Here is a 26,289-nt window from a genome sequence, read left to right on the forward strand (position 1 = left end):
AGCCGTTTCTGCACGTACGCCACAAATAGAGTTGCCTGAGGTATGAAAAAGCACATTTGGAGAAGGCAGCTTCATTTTGGAAACAAAAATTGAGTTGTTTGGTTATAAAAAAAAGGCGTTATGCATGGCGTCCAAAAAGAAACAGCATTCCAAGAAAAACACATGCTACCCACTGTAAAATTTGCTGGAGGTTCCATCATGCTTTGGGGCTGTGTGGCCAATGCCGGCACCGGGAATCTTGTTAAAGTTGAGAGTCGCATGGATTCCACTCAGTATCAGCAGATTCTTGAGAATAATGTTCAAGAATCAGTGACGAAGTTGAAGTTACGCCGGGGATGGATATTTCAGCAAGACAATGATCCAAAACACCGCTCCAAATCCTCAGGCATTCATGCAGAGGAACAATTACAATGTTCTGGAATGGCCATCCCAGTCCCCAGACCTGAATATCATTGAACATCTGTGGGATGATTTGAAGCGGGCTGTCCATGCTCGGCGACCATCTAACTTAACTGAACTTGAATTCTTTGTCCAAAATACCTTTATCCAGGATCCAGGAACTGATTAAAAGCTACAGGAAGCGACTAGAGGCTGTTATCTTTGCAAAAGGAGGATCTACTAAATATTAATGTCACTTTTCTGTTGAGGTGCCCATACTTTTGCACCGGTCAAATTTTGGTTTAATGCATATTGCACATTTTCTGTTAGTACAATAAACCTCATTTCAATCCTGAAATATTACTGTGTCCATCAGTTATTAGATATATCAAACTGAAATGGCTGCTGCAAACACCAAAATATTTAGAACTAAAAATGATTAAGATTAATAGGGGTGCCCAAACTTTTTCATAGGACTGTATCTATAATACATAGTGTATAATACTGTCAGGGCTCCTAGCACTATACAGTATATCTATAATACATAGTGTATGACACTATCAGGGTTCCTAGGACTATATATCTGTAATACATAGTGTATTACACTGTCAGGGCTCCTAGGACTATACATCTATAATACATAGTGTATGACACTGTCAGGGCTCCTAGGACTATATATCTATAATACATAGTGTATAATACTGTCAGGGCTCCTAGGACTATACAGCTATAATACATACTGTATGACACTGTCAGGACTCCTAGGACTATATATCTATAATACATAGTGTATGACACTGTCAGGGCTCCTAGGACTATATATCTATAATACATAGTGTATGACACTGTCAGGGCTCCTAGGACTATACATCTATAATATATAGTGTATGACACTGTCAGGACTCCTAGGACTATATATCTATAATACATAGTGTATGACACTGTCAGGGCTCCTAGGACTATATATCTATAATACATAGTGTATGACACTATCAGGGCTCCTAGGACTATATACAGTCCTATGAAAAAGTTTGGGCACCACTATTAATCTTAATCATTTTTTGTTCTAAATATTTTGGTGTTTGCAACAGCCATTTCAGTTTGATATATCTAATAACTGATGGACACAGTAATATTTCAGGATTGAAATGAGGTTTATTGTACTAACAGAAAATGTGCAATATGCATTAAACCAAAATTTGACTGGTGCAAAAGTATGGGCACCCTTATCATTTTATTGATTTGAATTCCCCTAACTACTTTTTACTGACTTACTGAAGCACAAAATTGGTTTTGTAACCTCAGTGAGCTTTGAACTTCATAGCCAGATGTATCCAATCATAAGAAAAGGTATTTAAGGTGGCCAATTGCAAGTTGATCTCCTATTTGAATCTCCTCTGAAGAGTGGCATCATGGGCTACTCAAAACAACTCTCAAATGATCTGAAAACAAAGATTGTTCAACATAGTTGTTCAGGGGAAGGATACAAAAAGTTGTCTCAGAGATTTAACCTGTCAGTTTCCACTGTGAGGAACATAGTAAGGAAATGGAAGAGCACAGGGACAGTTCTTGTTAAGCCCAGAAGTGGCAGGCCAAGAAAAATATCAGAAAGGCAGAGAAGAAGAATGGTGAGAACAGTCAAGGACAATCCACAGACACCTCCAAAGAGCTGCAGCATCATCTTGCTGCAGATGGTGTCACTGTGCATCGGTCAACTATACAGCGCACTTTGCACAAATAGAAGCTGTCAGGGAGAGTGATGAGAAAGAAGCCGTTTCTGCACGTACGCCACAAATAGAGTTGCCTGAGGTATGAAAAAGCACATTTGGAGAAGGCAGCTTCATTTTGGAAACAAAAATTGAGTTGTTTGGTTATAAAAAAAAGGCGTTATGCATGGCGTCCAAAAAGAAACAGCATTCCAAGAAAAACACATGCTACCCACTGTAAAATTTGCTGGAGGTTCCATCATGCTTTGGGGCTGTGTGGCCAATGCCGGCACCGGGAATCTTGTTAAAGTTGAGAGTCGCATGGATTCCACTCAGTATCAGCAGATTCTTGAGAATAATGTTCAAGAATCAGTGACGAAGTTGAAGTTACGCCGGGGATGGATATTTCAGCAAGACAATGATCCAAAACACCGCTCCAAATCCTCAGGCATTCATGCAGAGGAACAATTACAATGTTCTGGAATGGCCATCCCAGTCCCCAGACCTGAATATCATTGAACATCTGTGGGATGATTTGAAGCGGGCTGTCCATGCTCGGCGACCATCTAACTTAACTGAACTTGAATTCTTTGTCCAAAATACCTTTATCCAGGATCCAGGAACTGATTAAAAGCTACAGGAAGCGACTAGAGGCTGTTATCTTTGCAAAAGGAGGATCTACTAAATATTAATGTCACTTTTCTGTTGAGGTGCCCATACTTTTGCACCGGTCAAATTTTGGTTTAATGCATATTGCACATTTTCTGTTAGTACAATAAACCTCATTTCAATCCTGAAATATTACTGTGTCCATCAGTTATTAGATATATCAAACTGAAATGGCTGCTGCAAACACCAAAATATTTAGAACTAAAAATGATTAAGATTAATAGGGGTGCCCAAACTTTTTCATAGGACTGTATCTATAATACATAGTGTATAATACTGTCAGGGCTCCTAGCACTATACAGTATATCTATAATACATAGTGTATGACACTATCAGGGTTCCTAGGACTATATATCTGTAATACATAGTGTATTACACTGTCAGGGCTCCTAGGACTATACATCTATAATACATAGTGTATGACACTGTCAGGGCTCCTAGGACTATATATCTATAATACATAGTGTATAATACTGTCAGGGCTCCTAGGACTATACAGCTATAATACATACTGTATGACACTGTCAGGACTCCTAGGACTATATATCTATAATACATAGTGTATGACACTGTCAGGGCTCCTAGGACTATATATCTATAATACATAGTGTATGACACTGTCAGGGCTCCTAGGACTATACATCTATAATATATAGTGTATGACACTGTCAGGACTCCTAGGACTATATATCTATAATACATAGTGTATGACACTGTCAGGGCTCCTAGGACTATATATCTATAATACATAGTGTATGACACTATCAGGGCTCCTAGGACTATATACAGTCCTATGAAAAAGTTTGGGCACCACTATTAATCTTAATCATTTTTTGTTCTAAATATTTTGGTGTTTGCAACAGCCATTTCAGTTTGATATATCTAATAACTGATGGACACAGTAATATTTCAGGATTGAAATGAGGTTTATTGTACTAACAGAAAATGTGCAATATGCATTAAACCAAAATTTGACTGGTGCAAAAGTATGGGCACCCTTATCATTTTATTGATTTGAATTCCCCTAACTACTTTTTACTGACTTACTGAAGCACAAAATTGGTTTTGTAACCTCAGTGAGCTTTGAACTTCATAGCCAGATGTATCCAATCATAAGAAAAGGTATTTAAGGTGGCCAATTGCAAGTTGATCTCCTATTTGAATCTCCTCTGAAGAGTGGCATCATGGGCTACTCAAAACAACTCTCAAATGATCTGAAAACAAAGATTGTTCAACATAGTTGTTCAGGGGAAGGATACAAAAAGTTGTCTCAGAGATTTAACCTGTCAGTTTCCACTGTGAGGAACATAGTAAGGAAATGGAAGAGCACAGGGACAGTTCTTGTTAAGCCCAGAAGTGGCAGGCCAAGAAAAATATCAGAAAGGCAGAGAAGAAGAATGGTGAGAACAGTCAAGGACAATCCACAGACACCTCCAAAGAGCTGCAGCATCATCTTGCTGCAGATGGTGTCACTGTGCATCGGTCAACTATACAGCGCACTTTGCACAAATAGAAGCTGTCAGGGAGAGTGATGAGAAAGAAGCCGTTTCTGCACGTACGCCACAAATAGAGTTGCCTGAGGTATGAAAAAGCACATTTGGAGAAGGCAGCTTCATTTTGGAAACAAAAATTGAGTTGTTTGGTTATAAAAAAAAGGCGTTATGCATGGCGTCCAAAAAGAAACAGCATTCCAAGAAAAACACATGCTACCCACTGTAAAATTTGCTGGAGGTTCCATCATGCTTTGGGGCTGTGTGGCCAATGCCGGCACCGGGAATCTTGTTAAAGTTGAGAGTCGCATGGATTCCACTCAGTATCAGCAGATTCTTGAGAATAATGTTCAAGAATCAGTGACGAAGTTGAAGTTACGCCGGGGATGGATATTTCAGCAAGACAATGATCCAAAACACCGCTCCAAATCCTCAGGCATTCATGCAGAGGAACAATTACAATGTTCTGGAATGGCCATCCCAGTCCCCAGACCTGAATATCATTGAACATCTGTGGGATGATTTGAAGCGGGCTGTCCATGCTCGGCGACCATCTAACTTAACTGAACTTGAATTCTTTGTCCAAAATACCTTTATCCAGGATCCAGGAACTGATTAAAAGCTACAGGAAGCGACTAGAGGCTGTTATCTTTGCAAAAGGAGGATCTACTAAATATTAATGTCACTTTTCTGTTGAGGTGCCCATACTTTTGCACCGGTCAAATTTTGGTTTAATGCATATTGCACATTTTCTGTTAGTACAATAAACCTCATTTCAATCCTGAAATATTACTGTGTCCATCAGTTATTAGATATATCAAACTGAAATGGCTGCTGCAAACACCAAAATATTTAGAACTAAAAATGATTAAGATTAATAGGGGTGCCCAAACTTTTTCATAGGACTGTATCTATAATACATAGTGTATAATACTGTCAGGGCTCCTAGCACTATACAGTATATCTATAATACATAGTGTATGACACTATCAGGGTTCCTAGGACTATATATCTGTAATACATAGTGTATTACACTGTCAGGGCTCCTAGGACTATACATCTATAATACATAGTGTATGACACTGTCAGGGCTCCTAGGACTATATATCTATAATACATAGTGTATAATACTGTCAGGGCTCCTAGGACTATACAGCTATAATACATACTGTATGACACTGTCAGGACTCCTAGGACTATATATCTATAATACATAGTGTATGACACTGTCAGGGCTCCTAGGACTATATATCTATAATACATAGTGTATGACACTGTCAGGGCTCCTAGGACTATACATCTATAATATATAGTGTATGACACTGTCAGGACTCCTAGGACTATATATCTATAATACATAGTGTATGACACTGTCAGGGCTCCTAGGACTATATATCTATAATACATAGTGTATGACACTATCAGGGCTCCTAGGACTATATACAGTCCTATGAAAAAGTTTGGGCACCACTATTAATCTTAATCATTTTTTGTTCTAAATATTTTGGTGTTTGCAACAGCCATTTCAGTTTGATATATCTAATAACTGATGGACACAGTAATATTTCAGGATTGAAATGAGGTTTATTGTACTAACAGAAAATGTGCAATATGCATTAAACCAAAATTTGACTGGTGCAAAAGTATGGGCACCCTTATCATTTTATTGATTTGAATTCCCCTAACTACTTTTTACTGACTTACTGAAGCACAAAATTGGTTTTGTAACCTCAGTGAGCTTTGAACTTCATAGCCAGATGTATCCAATCATAAGAAAAGGTATTTAAGGTGGCCAATTGCAAGTTGATCTCCTATTTGAATCTCCTCTGAAGAGTGGCATCATGGGCTACTCAAAACAACTCTCAAATGATCTGAAAACAAAGATTGTTCAACATAGTTGTTCAGGGGAAGGATACAAAAAGTTGTCTCAGAGATTTAACCTGTCAGTTTCCACTGTGAGGAACATAGTAAGGAAATGGAAGAGCACAGGGACAGTTCTTGTTAAGCCCAGAAGTGGCAGGCCAAGAAAAATATCAGAAAGGCAGAGAAGAAGAATGGTGAGAACAGTCAAGGACAATCCACAGACACCTCCAAAGAGCTGCAGCATCATCTTGCTGCAGATGGTGTCACTGTGCATCGGTCAACTATACAGCGCACTTTGCACAAATAGAAGCTGTCAGGGAGAGTGATGAGAAAGAAGCCGTTTCTGCACGTACGCCACAAATAGAGTTGCCTGAGGTATGAAAAAGCACATTTGGAGAAGGCAGCTTCATTTTGGAAACAAAAATTGAGTTGTTTGGTTATAAAAAAAAGGCGTTATGCATGGCGTCCAAAAAGAAACAGCATTCCAAGAAAAACACATGCTACCCACTGTAAAATTTGCTGGAGGTTCCATCATGCTTTGGGGCTGTGTGGCCAATGCCGGCACCGGGAATCTTGTTAAAGTTGAGAGTCGCATGGATTCCACTCAGTATCAGCAGATTCTTGAGAATAATGTTCAAGAATCAGTGACGAAGTTGAAGTTACGCCGGGGATGGATATTTCAGCAAGACAATGATCCAAAACACCGCTCCAAATCCTCAGGCATTCATGCAGAGGAACAATTACAATGTTCTGGAATGGCCATCCCAGTCCCCAGACCTGAATATCATTGAACATCTGTGGGATGATTTGAAGCGGGCTGTCCATGCTCGGCGACCATCTAACTTAACTGAACTTGAATTCTTTGTCCAAAATACCTTTATCCAGGATCCAGGAACTGATTAAAAGCTACAGGAAGCGACTAGAGGCTGTTATCTTTGCAAAAGGAGGATCTACTAAATATTAATGTCACTTTTCTGTTGAGGTGCCCATACTTTTGCACCGGTCAAATTTTGGTTTAATGCATATTGCACATTTTCTGTTAGTACAATAAACCTCATTTCAATCCTGAAATATTACTGTGTCCATCAGTTATTAGATATATCAAACTGAAATGGCTGCTGCAAACACCAAAATATTTAGAACTAAAAATGATTAAGATTAATAGGGGTGCCCAAACTTTTTCATAGGACTGTATCTATAATACATAGTGTATAATACTGTCAGGGCTCCTAGCACTATACAGTATATCTATAATACATAGTGTATGACACTATCAGGGTTCCTAGGACTATATATCTGTAATACATAGTGTATTACACTGTCAGGGCTCCTAGGACTATACATCTATAATACATAGTGTATGACACTGTCAGGGCTCCTAGGACTATATATCTATAATACATAGTGTATAATACTGTCAGGGCTCCTAGGACTATACAGCTATAATACATACTGTATGACACTGTCAGGACTCCTAGGACTATATATCTATAATACATAGTGTATGACACTGTCAGGGCTCCTAGGACTATATATCTATAATACATAGTGTATGACACTGTCAGGGCTCCTAGGACTATACATCTATAATATATAGTGTATGACACTGTCAGGACTCCTAGGACTATATATCTATAATACATAGTGTATGACACTGTCAGGGCTCCTAGGACTATATATCTATAATACATAGTGTATGACACTATCAGGGCTCCTAGGACTATATACAGTCCTATGAAAAAGTTTGGGCACCACTATTAATCTTAATCATTTTTTGTTCTAAATATTTTGGTGTTTGCAACAGCCATTTCAGTTTGATATATCTAATAACTGATGGACACAGTAATATTTCAGGATTGAAATGAGGTTTATTGTACTAACAGAAAATGTGCAATATGCATTAAACCAAAATTTGACTGGTGCAAAAGTATGGGCACCCTTATCATTTTATTGATTTGAATTCCCCTAACTACTTTTTACTGACTTACTGAAGCACAAAATTGGTTTTGTAACCTCAGTGAGCTTTGAACTTCATAGCCAGATGTATCCAATCATAAGAAAAGGTATTTAAGGTGGCCAATTGCAAGTTGATCTCCTATTTGAATCTCCTCTGAAGAGTGGCATCATGGGCTACTCAAAACAACTCTCAAATGATCTGAAAACAAAGATTGTTCAACATAGTTGTTCAGGGGAAGGATACAAAAAGTTGTCTCAGAGATTTAACCTGTCAGTTTCCACTGTGAGGAACATAGTAAGGAAATGGAAGAGCACAGGGACAGTTCTTGTTAAGCCCAGAAGTGGCAGGCCAAGAAAAATATCAGAAAGGCAGAGAAGAAGAATGGTGAGAACAGTCAAGGACAATCCACAGACACCTCCAAAGAGCTGCAGCATCATCTTGCTGCAGATGGTGTCACTGTGCATCGGTCAACTATACAGCGCACTTTGCACAAATAGAAGCTGTATGGGAGAGTGATGAGAAAGAAGCCGTTTCTGCACGTACGCCACAAATAGAGTTGCCTGAGGTATGAAAAAGCACATTTGGACAAGGCAGCTTCATTTTGGAAACAAAAATTGAGTTGTTTGGTTATAAAAAAAAGGCGTTATGCATGGCGTCCAAAAAGAAACAGCATTCCAAGAAAAACACATGCTACCCACTGTAAAATTTGCTGGAGGTTCCATCATGCTTTGGGGCTGTGTGGCCAATGCCGGCACCGGGAATCTTGTTAAAGTTGAGAGTCGCATGGATTCCACTCAGTATCAGCAGATTCTTGAGAATAATGTTCAAGAATCAGTGACGAAGTTGAAGTTACGCCGGGGATGGATATTTCAGCAAGACAATGATCCAAAACACCGCTCCAAATCCTCAGGCATTCATGCAGAGGAACAATTACAATGTTCTGGAATGGCCATCCCAGTCCCCAGACCTGAATATCATTGAACATCTGTGGGATGATTTGAAGCGGGCTGTCCATGCTCGGCGACCATCTAACTTAACTGAACTTGAATTCTTTGTCCAAAATACCTTTATCCAGGATCCAGGAACTGATTAAAAGCTACAGGAAGCGACTAGAGGCTGTTATCTTTGCAAAAGGAGGATCTACTAAATATTAATGTCACTTTTCTGTTGAGGTGCCCATACTTTTGCACCGGTCAAATTTTGGTTTAATGCATATTGCACATTTTCTGTTAGTACAATAAACCTCATTTCAATCCTGAAATATTACTGTGTCCATCAGTTATTAGATATATCAAACTGAAATGGCTGCTGCAAACACCAAAATATTTAGAACTAAAAATGATTAAGATTAATAGGGGTGCCCAAACTTTTTCATAGGACTGTATCTATAATACATAGTGTATAATACTGTCAGGGCTCCTAGCACTATACAGTATATCTATAATACATAGTGTATGACACTATCAGGGTTCCTAGGACTATATATCTGTAATACATAGTGTATTACACTGTCAGGGCTCCTAGGACTATACATCTATAATACATAGTGTATGACACTGTCAGGGCTCCTAGGACTATATATCTATAATACATAGTGTATAATACTGTCAGGGCTCCTAGGACTATACAGCTATAATACATACTGTATGACACTGTCAGGACTCCTAGGACTATATATCTATAATACATAGTGTATGACACTGTCAGGGCTCCTAGGACTATATATCTATAATACATAGTGTATGACACTGTCAGGGCTCCTAGGACTATATATCTATAATACATAGTGTATAATACTGTCAGGGCTCCTAGGACTATATATCTATAATACATAGTGTATGACACTATCAGGGCTCCTAGGACTATATATCTATAATACATAGTGTATGACATTGTCAGGGCTCCTAGGACTATATATCTATAATACATAGTGTATGACACTGTCAGGACTCCTAGGACTATATATCTATAATACATAGTGTATGACACTGTCAGGGCTCCTAGGACTACATATCTATAATACATAGTGTATGACACTGTCAGGGCTCCTAGGACTATATATCTATAACACATAGTGTATGACACTATCAGGGCTCCTAGGACTATATATCTATAATACATAGTGTATAATACTGTCAGGGCTCCTAGGACTATACAGTATATCTATAATACATAGTGTATGACACTATCAGGGCTCCTAGGACTATATATCTATAATAGTGTATGACACTGTCAGGGCTCCTAAGACTATATATATCTGTAATACATAGTGTATGACACTATCAGGGCTCCTAGGACTATATATCTATAATACATAGTGTATGACACTGTCAGGGCTCCTAGGACTATATATCTATAATACATAGTGTATGACACTGTCAGGGCTCCTAGGACTATATATATCTGTAATACATAGTGTATGACACTGTCAGGGCTCCTAGGACTATATATATCTGTAATACATAGTGTATGACACTGTCAGGGCTCCTAGGACTATATATCTATAATACATAGTGTATGACACTGTCAGGGCTCCTAGGACTATATATCTATAATACACTGTCAGGACTCCTAGGACTATATATCTAGTAGGCTCTGCCCGCGACTTCGTCTGCATGTTGTTGGCGTCGATAATTCGCCTATATTCAGCAAATTGCTGCCGTCGATGGTTTGCCTACTCTGGTGTTTCGGCAGCTCTCAAGCTGTCCTGCTGCTGAACTTGTTCCTCACACCATGCCTGTGATTGTTCCGGCATCTCAGCAGCTCACTGGGACGCCATATAATGATTGTGTTGTTGGTGTTGATGATCTGCCTGCTCCAGGGTTTCGGCAGCTGTCAAACTGGCCTGCCACTGAACTTGTTCCTCGTTCTGTGCCCGTGTTTGTTCCGGCATCTCAGCAGTTCGCTGGGAAGCCATATAATGACCATGTTGTTGGCATTGATGATCCGCATGCACCGGCGTTTCAGCAGCTTTCAAGCTGGCCTGCTACTGAACTCATTCCTCGCACTGTGCCTGTGATTGTTCCGGCATCTCAGCAGCTCACTGGGACACCATATAATGAGTGTGTTGTTGGTGCCGATGATCCCCCTCAGCTCCACTTGAGAACTCTGGGACTCCTAGCTACCTTCATAGCTCTCGTTGTTTTACAATTTTGCGATAAATTAGAATTTCTTTTTCCCGGCATGTTTAAAAGTAGTAACTGCCAATTTGGATCAAAGGTGTTTTCCCATCCAGTGTGTTAGCACTGCCTGGAGCAGATCAGACAATATGCAGATGCATGTACAGAATGGACTAAAGGTTAGCTGTGTGTTTACACAGAGAGAGATAACAGACCTGGCTTTATCAGAAGCTGAGATAAGCTGATGCAAGAGCATTGTAATATAGTATGTGAACATAAATTCATAACAGTCATGAAGCCATGTCATTTATGGGGATTAAGAGTAGCCAATGTGTTAATTGAGGTTACAATCAATGTGCCAAATTTCATTCAAATCTGTTCAGCCGTTTTTGCGTGATTGAGGAACAAACATCCAAACACACAAACTTTTACATTTATAATATTAGTAGGATAATACATAGTGTATGACACTGTCAGGGCTCCTGGGAGCCTATCTATTCAATTACCAACCGCTGGAGTTCCAACGCTCTGGAGAGTACCAGATGCTTCTTAGGTCTTTGGCAATCCTTGGCAACCCTTTCCGACTAGTCCATAGCACAATGACTCCTACAGCTAGAGATCGACCACCTCTCGTGAGTCTGTGCTTCACAGTACACAGAGGTGCACCGTTCCTATTCTTTGGAGGCTTGTACTGAATGAAGTTCTAGGCCTCTGCTTGGATGTCATTCTTTGTTTTTAGGAACCCTCTTCCGACACATAAACAAATTTCTGCCCTTTTTTTCGCCCTTCTTCAGTTTAGTTAACATCTTACTAAGATATTCTTTCTACCTCCTCTCTCCACTTCTCCCCTTTCCTTCCCTTGTTCCTCTCTGTCCCTCTTCCCTGATCGAGTTCTTGATCCTATTGTTTACCCATGTACAATATTGACCTCGGTATGAATTCTGTTCAAGTCTGTTTTAGCTTTTCTTTTTGTTGGAAATCAATGAACTTTGAATCAAAAAAAAAATTTCAGATGATAGAGGTCCCTTCGTGGACATGTATATAAATAGAATAAATAATATAGAAGTTCCTGTATCAAACATTTACTATTTTAATTAAAAAAATATCTACAAGTGATAAAATTACAGTACAAATAGAAATAAAATTCATCATCCTTGCTTCAGTAGTGTTACAGCACTCTTTCCAGTACGACTACAGGAAGTTTTTCCATATCTTGTGCTATTACTGTTTCTATTTGTCTATAGGTTCAAGAAAATGGCTTCTGTCCTATGTGAATTCTCCCATGTTTTACTAAAGTTGTTTTCAGAGTAAAACGTTTCCCACAATCAGAACATGAATATGGCTTCTCTCCTGTGTGAGTTCTTTGATGTCCAAGAAGATTTGCTCTTCGAGAGAAAGATTTACCACATTCTTGGCAAGAAAATTCTTTCTTCCCAGGGTTAAATTTTTGTTCAACAGGATCAGATTTCACACTTTCCGTTTGTGAAATCATCTTTGCTGCTTCGTGAGCTCTCTTATGCACATAAAGACTTGATAGCTGAGTAAAATATTTCCCACATTCTGAACATAAATATGGCTTTTCTCCTGTGTGAGTTCTCTGATGTACAACAAGAGATGTCTTTTGAGTAAATCTTTTCCCACATTCTAAACAGGCAAACGGCTTCTCCCCCGTGTGAATTCTCAGATGTGAAACAAGATTGTAGTGAACTCTAAAACGCTTCCCACATTCCAAACATGAAAATGGCTGCTCCCCCGTGTGAGATCTCTGATGTCTAGCAAGATCTGATTTCTGGATAAAACATTTCCCACATTGTGGGCATGAAAATGGCCTCTCCCCTGTGTGACTTTTCTGATGTCTATTACGTTCTGATTTTTCGATAAAACATTTGCCACAATATGAACATGAAAATGGCTTCTCTCCTGTGTAAATTCTCAGATTTATAACACCTCGTCTTTCACTTTTATCATGTCTAACAGTCTTTGATAAATTAGAAGATTGGTCGTGTATAATAGGATTAGATGATAGACCTTTGCTGTGGAGGCCTGAGGGTATTTTTGGGGTAATGGCATGTTCTTTATATGGATCTTGTTTGATACCATGATCCTCTGCTTTATAATCTGTAAAATAAAGTAAAATCATATTAATATTTTATAATATTTCTATATAAAAATTTCCATACAAACTAAAAGATATTTGAGAATTTGATAAATGTGTTCGCATGTTCAACCCTACAAAAAGAACAGCCCATACAATAAAATTCCACATTATTTACATTGCACTGTGAACAACTTACAATGACAAATTAATACTATATATTTCTTCTTTCCGTTTCTATGTTTTTTTAAACAATATATTATAATGGCCCATTCAAAAGATAAGACTTGTTGTCCTACAAAAAACAAACCCTCTTATAGGTACAAATAGAATAAAGCTAATAATCTAAGTAATGCAAAAATTTATAAGGAAAAACATGAATCTAAAAAGACATTGCCCTATTTTAATTTCCCTCAATAAGGTTTATAAAAAATCTTCAATTCAATAAGAGATATAAACCCCCAAATATGATTCCATTAAAAAATATAACAAATCTTGTGAAAAAAAGACTCACATAACAATGTCAATGGAAAAAAAATATTAAATTGTATTTCTGATTCTAGTGAACCAAAAATGGCCGGTTACCTGCTGATGTGAGGGGCTGGTGGTCCTCCATCATCACCTCCTTGTACAGATCCTTGTGTCCTTCTAAATACTCCCACTCCTCCATGGAGAAATAGACAGCGACATCCTGACACCTTATAGGAACCTGACAACACAATGATACAGTCATCACCCCGACCCCTCCAGTTACTGTATAATGTCCCAGCATTCCCAGCAGTGTCACCTCTCCAGTCAGCAGATCAATCATCTTGTTGGTGAGTTCTAGAATCTTCTGTCCATTGATCTCCTCCTGTATCAGGGGGTGAGGTGGAGGTTCCTGAATTGGGTCACTAGAGGTCTTCTTCACTACTGTGTAACCCTGGATATGGGGAGACACATTAATAAATCTCACTACATACATGTCCAGAGTCCATCACCTCTCCAGTCATATCATCTGTTATTACTATAGATAAGAATGATGTCATGATGACATCATCAGAATCTCTCACCTCTCCAGTAAGCTGGTAGATGATCTCTAGGGTGAGATTTAATAGACTTTCCGCCATCTTGTTCCCGTCTCTTACCATCCTTGATGGGTCAGTCAAGAAAATTATTTTCTATTGAAGACTAATCCTATATCGTAGGAACCTGAAAGTAAAGAGGATGAGTCCATGTATAAACCATATAATATCCCCAGTATAGTTCTGTGCAAATGTTTTATGCAGGTACCTCTAGTTACGCTGTGTCTATAACTCACATTCTTCTATATGGAAGTTTCGGGAGCAGCACAGGCCCTGGAGTCTTGTCTGCTCTTCTGGGAGTCCAAGAGGTCACCCTATTTTTTGGCAGCCTCTGTGAGAGTCTGGGTGCTTTTACATCACGTTTTGTAGGTCCGCCTGACTGACACGTTTTTTGAAGCTGTTTACCTTATAAAAACGTGTCAGTCAGCGGACCCATTGACTCCCAATGAAAAAAAATAAAAACTCCGTTGTGGCTTGAAAATGTCCCTCTCCGTTATTTCAAACAGACAGAAAAGTGTGTACTACTACGCTTTTCTGTCCTTTACCCACAGCAGATCCATGACGGACTGTTCTCCTTTTCCTTCACTTTTCTATGTGAATGGGCTGCCAGACATCTGCAGCCGCTTAAGCATCCTGTTATACAGTCCGTTTATGAGCCCGCCCCCATTAACTACAACTCCGCCCCTTGTGCATGGACGGAAGAAGAATGAAAAGCCAGAGGAGAAGGAGAGGAACTTTTCAAAAGGTAACTAAGAACTCATCCTCCTCCTCCTCCTCTCCTCCTTACCCTGGTCACAGCACTAAAGATTCTGTCATTGTGATCCCCTTAGGGAGTAATGTCTGCCCCTTCCTTACCTTGTCCCAGCAGGAATCACTCTTGGTATTGTTTCTTTTATCTGCTGCTAGTCCCTGAACCAGTTCTGTTGCCTCTCGGAGCAGCAGATAAAAGAAACCATACCATGGAGATGTCATTCCTGCTGGGACAAGGTAAGGGAGGGGGAAGACATTTACTTTAAGGGGATCACAATGGCAGAATATCTAGTGCTGGGACCAGGGGTGGGGGAAGGGGTAGCACACTTGGCTGCACCTCCCCCACATGTGCTACCAGTAATGGTACTATGTGAAGCACATGTGGGGGGTGGCAGAGGAGCTGTCCCCCCAAGCACAAGTCACAGCACTTTTTTTTTGTTATTTGTGCTGTGACTTGTAGTGCTGGGGGACAGCTCCTCTTTCTATCAACAAATGTTATTTAGGGCTAGTTCACACGGGGACATGGACGCTGATTTTGACAGCGGATTTCGCGGCCAAATCAGCGTCCATACAATGTATCCCTATGTGAACTACTTGGTTTTTTTTTCTGCTAGCTCGCTAGCAGAAAAAGAAGCGACATGACCTATCTTTCGGGCGGAAGCCGCTCGCGATGAGCCGCGGCTTCCGCCCAGCCGCAGCGCCCTCCATGTCGGCTCATTCATTTGAGCAGACAGCGGAGGTGAAAGCCGCGACCGCGATGGTCGCGGCGGGAGCAGTTCACATAGTGTGGACATTGTATGGACGCTGATTTGGCCGCAAAATCTGCTGTCAAAATCAGCGTCCATGTCCCCGTGTGAACTAGCCCTTAGTGTTTCACAAGGTAAACATAAAAAACTGATGCAAATAGATGCACATCCATTAATGGATCAGTCTTTTTGATGCCTGAATTGACATCAGTTTGCATCAGTTTTTTTATTAAAATAACGGATCCGTGTAACTGGTCAGTTAAACTGATGTGAAAAACGTGATGTGAAAGGATCCTCAGCGAGTACAATGTAGGGTGACGCTGGGTTCACACCTGCGTTCATGTCTCCGTTCTATGGTTTCCGTCTTCTGCATGGCAGAAGACGGAAACCATAGACCGGGTCCGGCCGTGCGCGGCGGTGAGCGTTTTATGCTCTCCGCCGCGAAACCGGATTTTTTAATCCGGACACAGAGTACTGTATGTCCGACTCTGTGTCCGGATTATAAAACCTGGTTTCGCGGCGGAGAGCGCAAAACGCTCACCGCCGCACAGCTTTCTCACCCATTCAAATGAATGGGTGAGAAAGTCTCCTGCAGGTTTCCGTCTCCTGCTCTGTTTTATGCAAGAAACGGAAACCTGCAATAAGGACAGATGAACGCAGATGTGAACGAGCCCTAAGCTGTTTTATAGATTATACCCTATATATCTGATGTTGCATGTGCTATAGTCCACAGGATGGCTATGTAATGCAGCAGTGTTTTAATTTTTTGGCTGAAGTCCTATATAACCCCCCACATCTGTCACATCCTGGGTGTCTCGTATGAACTGACAATGTTTGCCTTCCTTTATATGAAGAATATATTTTCCACCATTTGTTGTTTTCTATCACAGTCTGGTGAGATGAGGATTTTCTTGCTGACTCTGTCGATTCTTTACGGACCTGCGAAGGTCATGGAGAGACTTTTCATCCTCTAATAAGATGTTGATAAGTTGGAGGGAGGACTCTCTAAGTTCCTGCTTCCACTTTTGGGCTAATTTTGTGGAATGATTTCTGGGTGCCGATGCTTGTGTGATCTCGAGGGCCCAGAGTACAGCTTTATTCTTCATCTAGGCCTCTAAACTCACCATCATCTTACATGTTCTTTATAAGACTTGGTAAGATGTTTAAAACACTATTGTAGTAGGACTGGTTTGTGTGCAGAGGTCACCCCTGACATGGCGTCCTCGGCATTGTATGTGGCACGCGGGATTCCTCCACTACTTTTGGTTTAAATGATCAACTTTCTTTTCATGGTTTGTTATAATCAGGCTATGACTAAGTTGGAGAAAGAAGATACAAGCTGGGAATAACGTCTATCTACTGGTCTCCTCTATCTACTGGTCACTACTATCTACTGGTCCCTCTGTCTACTGGTCACTTCTATCTACTGGTCACCACTATCTACTGGTCACCTCTATCTACTATAGAAACACAAGCAAAAAAATGTTGTTTTCAGCTCACCATATAAAACGTCCTTATTTCGCCCAGGAGACAAAGGCAATCACTGCACGAACTCAGGTCAGTATACGATGTGAAACTCCAGATAAAAAAGCTTTGCTTTGCTCTGACTAGGCAAGGATCCAAGAAACGTCCGGTATATAAATAAAAATTAACTTTTATTATAATCCATTAAAAGAGGGAATACATGAGTTCCAGGTCCAAAAACAGTTTTGCTATGCGTTTCGGTACACAAGTACCTTCCTCATGGCAAATTTTTTTTCTATTTTGCAAAGTTTATCATTTTTTTAAAAGTATCAAAACATTTCAAATACTATATAAATTTGGTATCACCGCGTTCGTACTGACACGTAGAACACAGGTAACATGTCATTTGTACCAAACAGTGAACGCTGTAAAAATTAAACCCATAAGAAAATGGCGCAAATGCATTTTTTCTCCAATTGCACCTCATTCTGAATTTTTTTCCAGCTTCCCAGTACATTGCACAGCATATTGAATGGTGCCATTACAAAGTACAATTTGTCCCGCAAACAATAAGCCATCATGTGACTCTGTGAACTGAAAAATGAAAAAGTTATGGCTCTTGAAATGTGAGGAGGGAAAAACGAAAATGCGAAACCAAAAAATGGCCTGGTCCTTAAGGGGTTAAGAATTTTATACACTTGAAAAAGGGCTATTTGCCAGAAACGCGTTGTGTATGCCAATAAAGGAGTTTCATTTTACATCTACTGGCGAGCGCTGTTTTATCCTCGACCCAATCCCTTGAGGAAGTCGGTCCATTACATACCAGTATCCTACGTCCCTGTGGCGTCTACAGCTGCTGCCTCTGCTGCCTTACATGTTACCACTATCTACTGGTCACCTCTAACTACTGGTCACCTCTAACTACTGGTCAACACTATCTACTGGTCACCTCTAACTACTGGTCACCTCTAACTACTGGTCAACACTATCTACTGGTCACCTCTAACTACTGGTCAACACTATCTACTGGTCACCTCTATCTACTCGTCACCTCTATCTACTGGTCTCCTCTATCTACTGGTCTCCTCTATCTACTGGTCACTACTATCTACTGGTCACCACTATCTACTGGTCACTACTATCTACTGGTCACCTCTATCTACTGGTCACCACTATCTACTGGTCACTACTATCTACTGGTCACCTCTATCTACTGGTCACCACTATCTACTGGTCACTACTATCTACTGGTCACCTCTATCTACTGGTCACCTCTATCTACTGGTCACCTCTATCTACTGGTCTCCTCTATCTACTGGTCACTACTATCTACTGGTCACCACTATCTACTGGTCACCTCTATCTACTGGTCACCTCTATCTACTGGTCACTACTATCTACTGGTCACCACTATCTACTGGTCACCTCTATCTACTGGTCACCTCTATCTACTGGTCACCTCTATCTACTGGTCACCTCTATCTACTGGTCACCTCTATCTACTGGTCACCTCTATCTACTGGTCACCTCTATCTACTTGTCGCTTTTAAATGCTGGGGTAAGCCCAGAGTCGTGTGTAGAGAACTTCCGGGTTGCCGCCAAGTCCACAATTCTTCATTGCGCATGCATGAAAGCCCCTGATCGCGCATGTGTCCCGTAGGCCGATAGAATTGTCCACAGTGCACATGCGCGGCTTCCACACCTGCTGTTCACCATAGATGACGATAAAAGCATCCATAGTGCTCGTGCGCAGCTACACTACAAATACAAGATGTATGGACAACTGAGGTTATACTACAACTCCATAGACAAATAATAATGTTGACTGGACTCCTTTTTAGCGGTGGTCTAGATAAAACCACGATCTAACACATATAAATGACTAAATGCTTAAGTAGTTAAAGTAATTATTTTAAAAATGGGGACCAGAATAATTTACATATGGAAAATGGTAATGATAAAAAGATTAAACATTATTATACCCATGTTTAAAAGAAATTCATAAACAAATTCATATGCGAAACATGGCTTATAAGTTACAGAATAAAATGTATAAAACTGATAAACAAATTTTGAATAAGGGCGGGTTCACACCTGCGCCCGGTCTCCGCTTTGTGGGTTTCCGTCTTCTGCCGAAGAAACTGGACAGGAGACGGCAACCCGGCAGCCAGTGTCCGCCCGTGAGCGTCTTCTGGTCACGTCTATCTACTGGTCACGTCTATCTACTGGTCACCTCTACCTACTGGTCACCTCTACCTACTGGTCACCTCTATCTACTGGTCACTACTATCTACTGGTCACCTCTACCTACTGGTCTCCTCTACCTACTGGTCACCTCTATCTACTGGTCACCTCTACCTACTGGTCACCACTATCTACTGGTCACTACTATCTACTGGTCTCCTCTATCTACTGGTCACCTCTACCTACTGGTCACCTCTACCTACTGGTCTGCTCTATCTACTGGTCACCTCTACCTACTGGTCACCTCTACCTACTGGTCTCCTCTATCTACTGGTCACCTCTACCTACTGGTCACCTCTACCTACTGGTCACTACTATCTACTGGTCACTACTATCTACTGGTCGCCTCCATCTACTGGTCACCTCTACCTACTGGTCACCTCTACCTACTGGTCGCCTCCATCTACTGGTCACTACTATCTACTGGTCACTACTATCTACTGGTCACCTCTATCTACTGGTCTCCTTTATCTACTGGTCACTACTATCTACTGGTCACTACTATCTACTGGTCACTACTATCTACTGGTCACCTCTATCTACTGGTCACTACTATCTACTGGTCACCTCTATCTACTGGTCTCCTTTATCTACTGGTCACTACTATCTACTGGTCACCTCTATCTACTGGTCACTTCTATCTACTGGTCACCTCTACCTACTGGTCACCTTTATCTACTGGTCACCTCTATCTACTGGTCACCTCTACCTACTGGTCACCTCTACCTACTGGTCTGCTCTATCTACTGGTCACCTCTACCTACTGGTCACCTCTACCTACTGGTCTCCTCTATCTACTGGTCACCTCTACCTACTGGTCACCTCTACCTACTGGTCACCTCTACCTACTGGTCACTACTATCTACTGGTCACTACTATCTACTGGTCGCCTCCATCTACTGGTCACCTCTACCTACTGGTCACCTCTACCTACTGGTCGCCTCCATCTACTGGTCACTACTATCTACTGGTCACTACTATCTACTGGTCACCTCTATCTACTGGTCTCCTTTATCTACTGGTCACTACTATCTACTGGTCACTACTATCTACTGGTCACTACTATCTACTGGTCACCTCTATCTACTGGTCACTACTATCTACTGGTCACCTCTATCTACTGGTCTCCTTTATCTACTGGTCACTACTATCTACTGGTCACCTCTATCTACTGGTCACTTCTATCTACTGGTCACCTCTACCTACTGGTCACCTTTATCTACTGGTCACCTCTATCTACTGGTCACCTCTACCTACTGGTCACTACTATCTACTGGTCGCCTCTAACTACTGGTCACTTCTACCTACTGGTCACCTTTATCTACTGGTCTCCTCTATCTACTGGTCACCTCTACCTACTGGTCACTACTATCTACTGGTCACTACTATCTACTGGTCACCTCTATCTACTGGTCTCCTTTATCTACTGGTCACTACTATCTACTGGTAACCTCTATCTACTGGTCACTTCTATCTACTGGTCACTACTATCTACTGGTCACCTCTATCTACTGGTCTCCTTTATCTACTGGTCACTACTATCTACTGGTCACCTCTATCTACTGGTCACCACTATCTACTGGTCACTACTATCTACTGGTCTCCTCTATCTACTGGTCACCTCTACCTACTGGTCTCCTCTATCTACTGGTCACCTCTACCTACTGGTCACTACTATCTACTGGTCACTACTATCTACTGGTCACCTCTATCTACTGGTCTCCTTTATCTACTGGTCACTACTATCTACTGGTCACTACTATCTACTGGTCACTACTATCTACTGGTCACCTCTATCTACTGGTCACTTCTATCTACTGGTCACTACTATCTACTGGTCACCACTATCTACTGGTCTCCTTTATCTACTGGTCACTACTATCTACTGGTCACCTCTATCTACTGGTCACTTCTATCTACTGGTCACCTCTACCTACTGGTCACCTTTATCTACTGGTCACCTCTATCTACTGGTCACCTCTACCTACTGGTCACTACTATCTACTGGTCGCCTCTAACTACTGGTCACTTCTACCTACTGGTTGCCTCTATCTAATGGTCACCTCTATCTACTTGGCACCTCTACCTACTAGTCGCCTCCATCTACTGGTCACCTCCATCTACTGGTCACCTCTATCTACTGGTCACCTCTATCTACTGGTCGCTTCTATCTACTGGTCACTACTATCTACTGGTCACTACTATCTACTGGTCACCTCTATCTACTGGTCTCCTTTATCTACTGGTCACTACTATCTACTGGTCACTACTATCTACTGGTCACCTCTATCTACTGGTCACTTCTATCTACTGGTCACTTCTATCTACTGGTCACCTCTATCTAATGGTCACCTCTACCTACTGGTCACCTCTACCTACTGGTCACCTCTACCTACTGGTCACCACTATCTACTGGTCACTACTATCTACTGGTCTCCTCTATCTACTGGTCACCTCTACCTACTGGTCTCCTCTATCTACTGGTCACCTCTACCTACTGGTCACTACTATCTACTGGTCACTACTATCTACTGGTCACCTCTATCTACTGGTCTCCTTTATCTACTGGTCACTACTATCTACTGGTCACTACTATCTACTGGTCACTACTATCTACTGGTAAACTCTATCTACTGGTCACTTCTATCTACTGGTCACTACTATCTACTGGTCACTACTATCTACTGGTCACCTCTATCTACTGGTCTCCTCTATCTACTGGTCACCTCTACCTACTGGTCTCCTCTATCTACTGGTCACCTCTACCTACTGGTCACTACTATCTACTGGTCACTACTATCTACTGGTCACCTCTATCTACTGGTCTCCTTTATCTACTGGTCACTACTATCTACTGGTCACTACTATCTACTGGTCACCTCTATCTACTGGTCACTTCTATCTACTGGTCACTACTATCTACTGGTCACCACTATCTACTGGTCTCCTTTATCTACTGGTCACTACTATCTACTGGTCACCTCTATCTACTGGTCACTTCTATCTACTGGTCACCTCTACCTACTGGTCACCTTTATCTACTGGTCACCTCTATCTACTGGTCACCTTTACCTACTGGTCACTACTATCTACTGGTCGCCTCTAACTACTGGTCACTTCTACCTACTGGTTGCCTCTATCTAATGGTCACCTCTATCTACTTGGCACCTCTACCTACTAGTCGCCTCCATCTACTGGTCACCTCCATCTACTGGTCACCTCTATCTACTGGTCACCTCTATCTACTGGTCGCTTCTATCTACTGGTCACTACTATCTACTGGTCACTACTATCTACTGGTCACCTCTATCTACTGGTCTCCTTTATCTACTGGTCACTACTATCTACTGGTCACTACTATCTACTGGTCACTACTATCTACTGGTCACCTCTATCTACTGGTCACTTCTATCTACTGGTCACTACTATCTACTGGTCACCTCTATCTAATGGTCACCTCTACCTACTGGTCACCTCTACCTACTGGTCACCTCTACCTACTGGTCACCACTATCTACTGGTCACTACTATCTACTGGTCTCCTCTATCTACTGGTCACCTCTACCTACTGGTCTCCTCTATCTACTGGTCACCTCTACCTACTGGTCACTACTATCTACTGGTCACTACTATCTACTGGTCACCTCTATCTACTGGTCTCCTTTATCTACTGGTCACTACTATCTACTGGTCACTACTATCTACTGGTCACTACTATCTACTGGTAACCTCTATCTACTGGTCACTTCTATCTACTGGTCACTACTATCTACTGGTCACTACTATCTACTGGTCACCTCTATCTACTGGTCTCCTTTATCTACTGGTCACTACTATCTACTGGTCACCTCTATCTACTGGTCACCACTATCTACTGGTCACTACTATCTACTGGTCTCCTCTATCTACTGGTCACCTCTACCTACTGGTCTCCTCTATCTACTGGTCACCTCTACCTATTGGTCACTACTATCTACTGGTCACTACTATCTACTGGTCACCTCTATCTACTGGTCTCCTTTATCTACTGGTCACTACTATCTACTGGTCACTACTATCTACTGGTCACCTCTATCTACTGGTCACTTCTATCTACTGGTCACTACTATCTACTGGTCACCTCTATCTACTGGTCTCCTTTATCTACTGGTCACTACTATCTACTGGTCACCTCTATCTACTGGTCACTTCTATCTACTGGTCACCTCTATCTACTGGTCACTACTATCTACTGGTCACCTCTATCTACTGGTCACTACTATCTACTGGTCACCTCTATCTACTGGTCACTTCTACCTACTGGTTGCCTCTATCTAATGGTCACCTCTATCTACTTGGCACCTCTACCTACTAGTCGCCTCCATCTACTGGTCACCTCCATCTACTGGTCACCTCTATCTACTGGTCACCTCTATCTACTGGTCGCTTCTATCTACTGGTCACTACTATCTACTGGTCACTACTATCTACTGGTCTCCTTTATCTACTGGTCACTACTATCTATTGGTCACTACTATCTACTGGTCACCTCTATCTACTGGTCACTTCTATCTACTGGTCACTACTATCTACTGGTCACCTCTATCTACTGGTCACTTCTATCTACTGGTCACCTCTACCTACTGGTCACCTTTATCTACTGGTCACCTCTATCTACTGGTCACCTCTACCTACTGGTCATTACTATCTACTGGTCGCCTCTAACTACTGGTCACTTCTACCTACTGGTTGCCTCTATCTAATGGTCACCTCTATCTACTTGGCACCTCTACCTACTAGTCGCCTCCATCTACTGGTCACCTCCATCTACTGGTCACCTCTATCTACTGGTCACCTCTATCTACTGGTCGCTTCTATCTACTGGTCACTACTATCTACTGGTCACTACTATCTACTGGTCTCCTTTATCTACTGGTCACTACTATCTATTGGTCACTACTATCTACTGGTCACCTCTCTCTACTGGTCACTTCTATCTACTGGTCACTACTATCTACTGGTCACCTCTATCTACTGGTCACTTCTATCTACTGGTCACCTCTACCTACTGGTCACCTTTATCTACTGGTCACCTCTATCTACTGGTCACCTCTACCTACTGGTCATTACTATCTACTGGTCGCCTCTAACTACTGGTCACTTCTACCTACTGGTTGCCTCTATCTAATGGTCACCTCTATCTACTTGGCACCTATACCTACTAGTCGCCTCCATCTACTGGTCACCTCCATCTACTGGTCACCTCTATCTACTGGTCACTTCTATCTACTGGTCCCTCTACCTACTGGTCACCTCTACCTACTGGTCACCTCTACCTACTGGTCACCTCTATCTACTGGTCGCCTCTATCTAATGGTCACCTCTATCTACTTGGCACCTCTACCTACTAGTCGCCTCCATCTACTGGTCACCTCTATCTACTGGTCGCTTCTATCTACTGGTCCCTCTACCTACTGGTCTCCTCTAATGGTCACCTTGATCTATTGGTCACCTCTACCTACTAGTCGCTTCTATTTACTGGTTGCTTCTATTTACTGGTCACGGGCACATCATACATGGTGTACATGTATGTCATTGGTCGCATGGGGATGTATGGAGATCACCATGATCGTCCTGACCTGTAGAATACAGGTAACTATAGTTATGTACCTATATAACTTTATTTATAAAGGTATATATAATCACTGTGATCCTACTGACCCAGTTTTCTGAATGTAATTGGTGCACATCTATGGTACATACATTACTAAGGTGCCGGAGCCTCTTTATAAGTCAGGCACGTCCCACACCAGTTGGCGCCATGGCTCAGACTGGGGTACAGAACACGAGTTTTACTAAACTCCTGATTTTTTTTTTCACCCTCAGTTTGTTCTACACGTGGTGGTTTTCTGATGTTCTTCTCTATGGTGAAGGAGGCCCAAGGATGATTCAGGAGGGCTCCAGACCACAGGAGCTTACAATCTAGGGCCTGCCACATGAGAAGCCTGGTGTGGAAATTTGGGCTCCCCCTAAACGGACGGGGTCTCCATCTTTCAGGTCCAAATGTAGATCCAAACGACAAAGATTAGAACAATAGTGTGAGGCAAACATATGTCTGAGGGTGAGAGAGATTACACACACCTACCTCCTCCTGTACTGCTGCCGTGGTTACAGGACCTGTGATGATGTCACCTGTGGGAGGAGTCAGGGCGTCACGTGATCAGGTGTTTTCAGTCTCTCTGGTGACATCATTTGTCTGAATCAGTATGTATGTAGTAGAGCTGTGTGTGTGTGATGTGTATGTAGCAGAGCTGTGTGTGTGATATGTATGTAGCGGAGCTGTGTGTGATGTGTATGTAGCGGAGCTGTGTGTGTGTGATGTGTATGTAGCGGAGCTGTGTGTGTGTGATGTGTATGTAGCGGAGCTGTGTGTGTGACGTGTATGTAGCGGAGCTGTGTGTGTGACGTGTATGTAGCAGAGCTGTGTGTGTGTGATGTGTATGTAGCAGTGCTGTGTGTGATGTGTATGTAGCGGAGCTGTGTGTGTGTGATGTGTATGTAGCAGAGCTGTGTGTGTGTGATGTGTATGTAGCGGAGCTGTGTGTGTGACGTGTATGTAGCAGAGCTGTGTGTGTGTGATGTGTATGTAGCAGTGCTGTGTGTGATGTGTATGTAGCAGAGCTGTGTGTGTGATGTGTATGTAGCAGAGCTGTGTGTGTGATGTGTATGTAGCAGAGCTGTGTGTGATGTGTATGTAGCAGAGCT

At 41.7% G+C, this 26,289-nt stretch overlaps 3 protein-coding genes across 3 annotated transcripts in view; all 3 read right to left on the reverse strand.

Moving 5' to 3' along the window:
• LOC142195595 (uncharacterized) overlaps nt 1-26,289 on the reverse strand; it is a 704,678-nt gene that overhangs the window by 363,540 nt on the left and 314,849 nt on the right. The window lies entirely within an intron of this gene.
• Nucleotides 1-26,289, reverse strand: part of LOC142189165 (uncharacterized) — a 58,260-nt gene that overhangs the window by 7,840 nt on the left and 24,131 nt on the right. Inside the window, exon 4 of the mRNA XM_075262130.1 lies at nt 12,931-13,106. Coding sequence (XP_075118231.1) covers nt 12,931-13,106 — 176 coding nt within the window. The remainder of the gene's footprint in view (nt 1-12,930; nt 13,107-26,289) is intronic.
• Nucleotides 13,837-25,712, reverse strand: LOC142189181 (gastrula zinc finger protein XlCGF66.1-like). Its single transcript, XM_075262131.1, has 3 exons — nt 25,670-25,712; nt 14,330-14,468; nt 13,837-14,199 (listed from the first exon to the last, which is right to left on the reverse strand). Exons 2-3 carry the CDS (start codon nt 14,405-14,407, stop codon nt 13,837-13,839), a joined length of 441 nt encoding a protein of 146 aa, XP_075118232.1. The 5' UTR covers nt 14,408-14,468; nt 25,670-25,712.

This window comes from Leptodactylus fuscus, chromosome 1, assembly GCF_031893055.1.
Source record: "Leptodactylus fuscus isolate aLepFus1 chromosome 1, aLepFus1.hap2, whole genome shotgun sequence".
Classification (NCBI taxonomy): Eukaryota; Metazoa; Chordata; class Amphibia; order Anura; family Leptodactylidae; genus Leptodactylus; species Leptodactylus fuscus.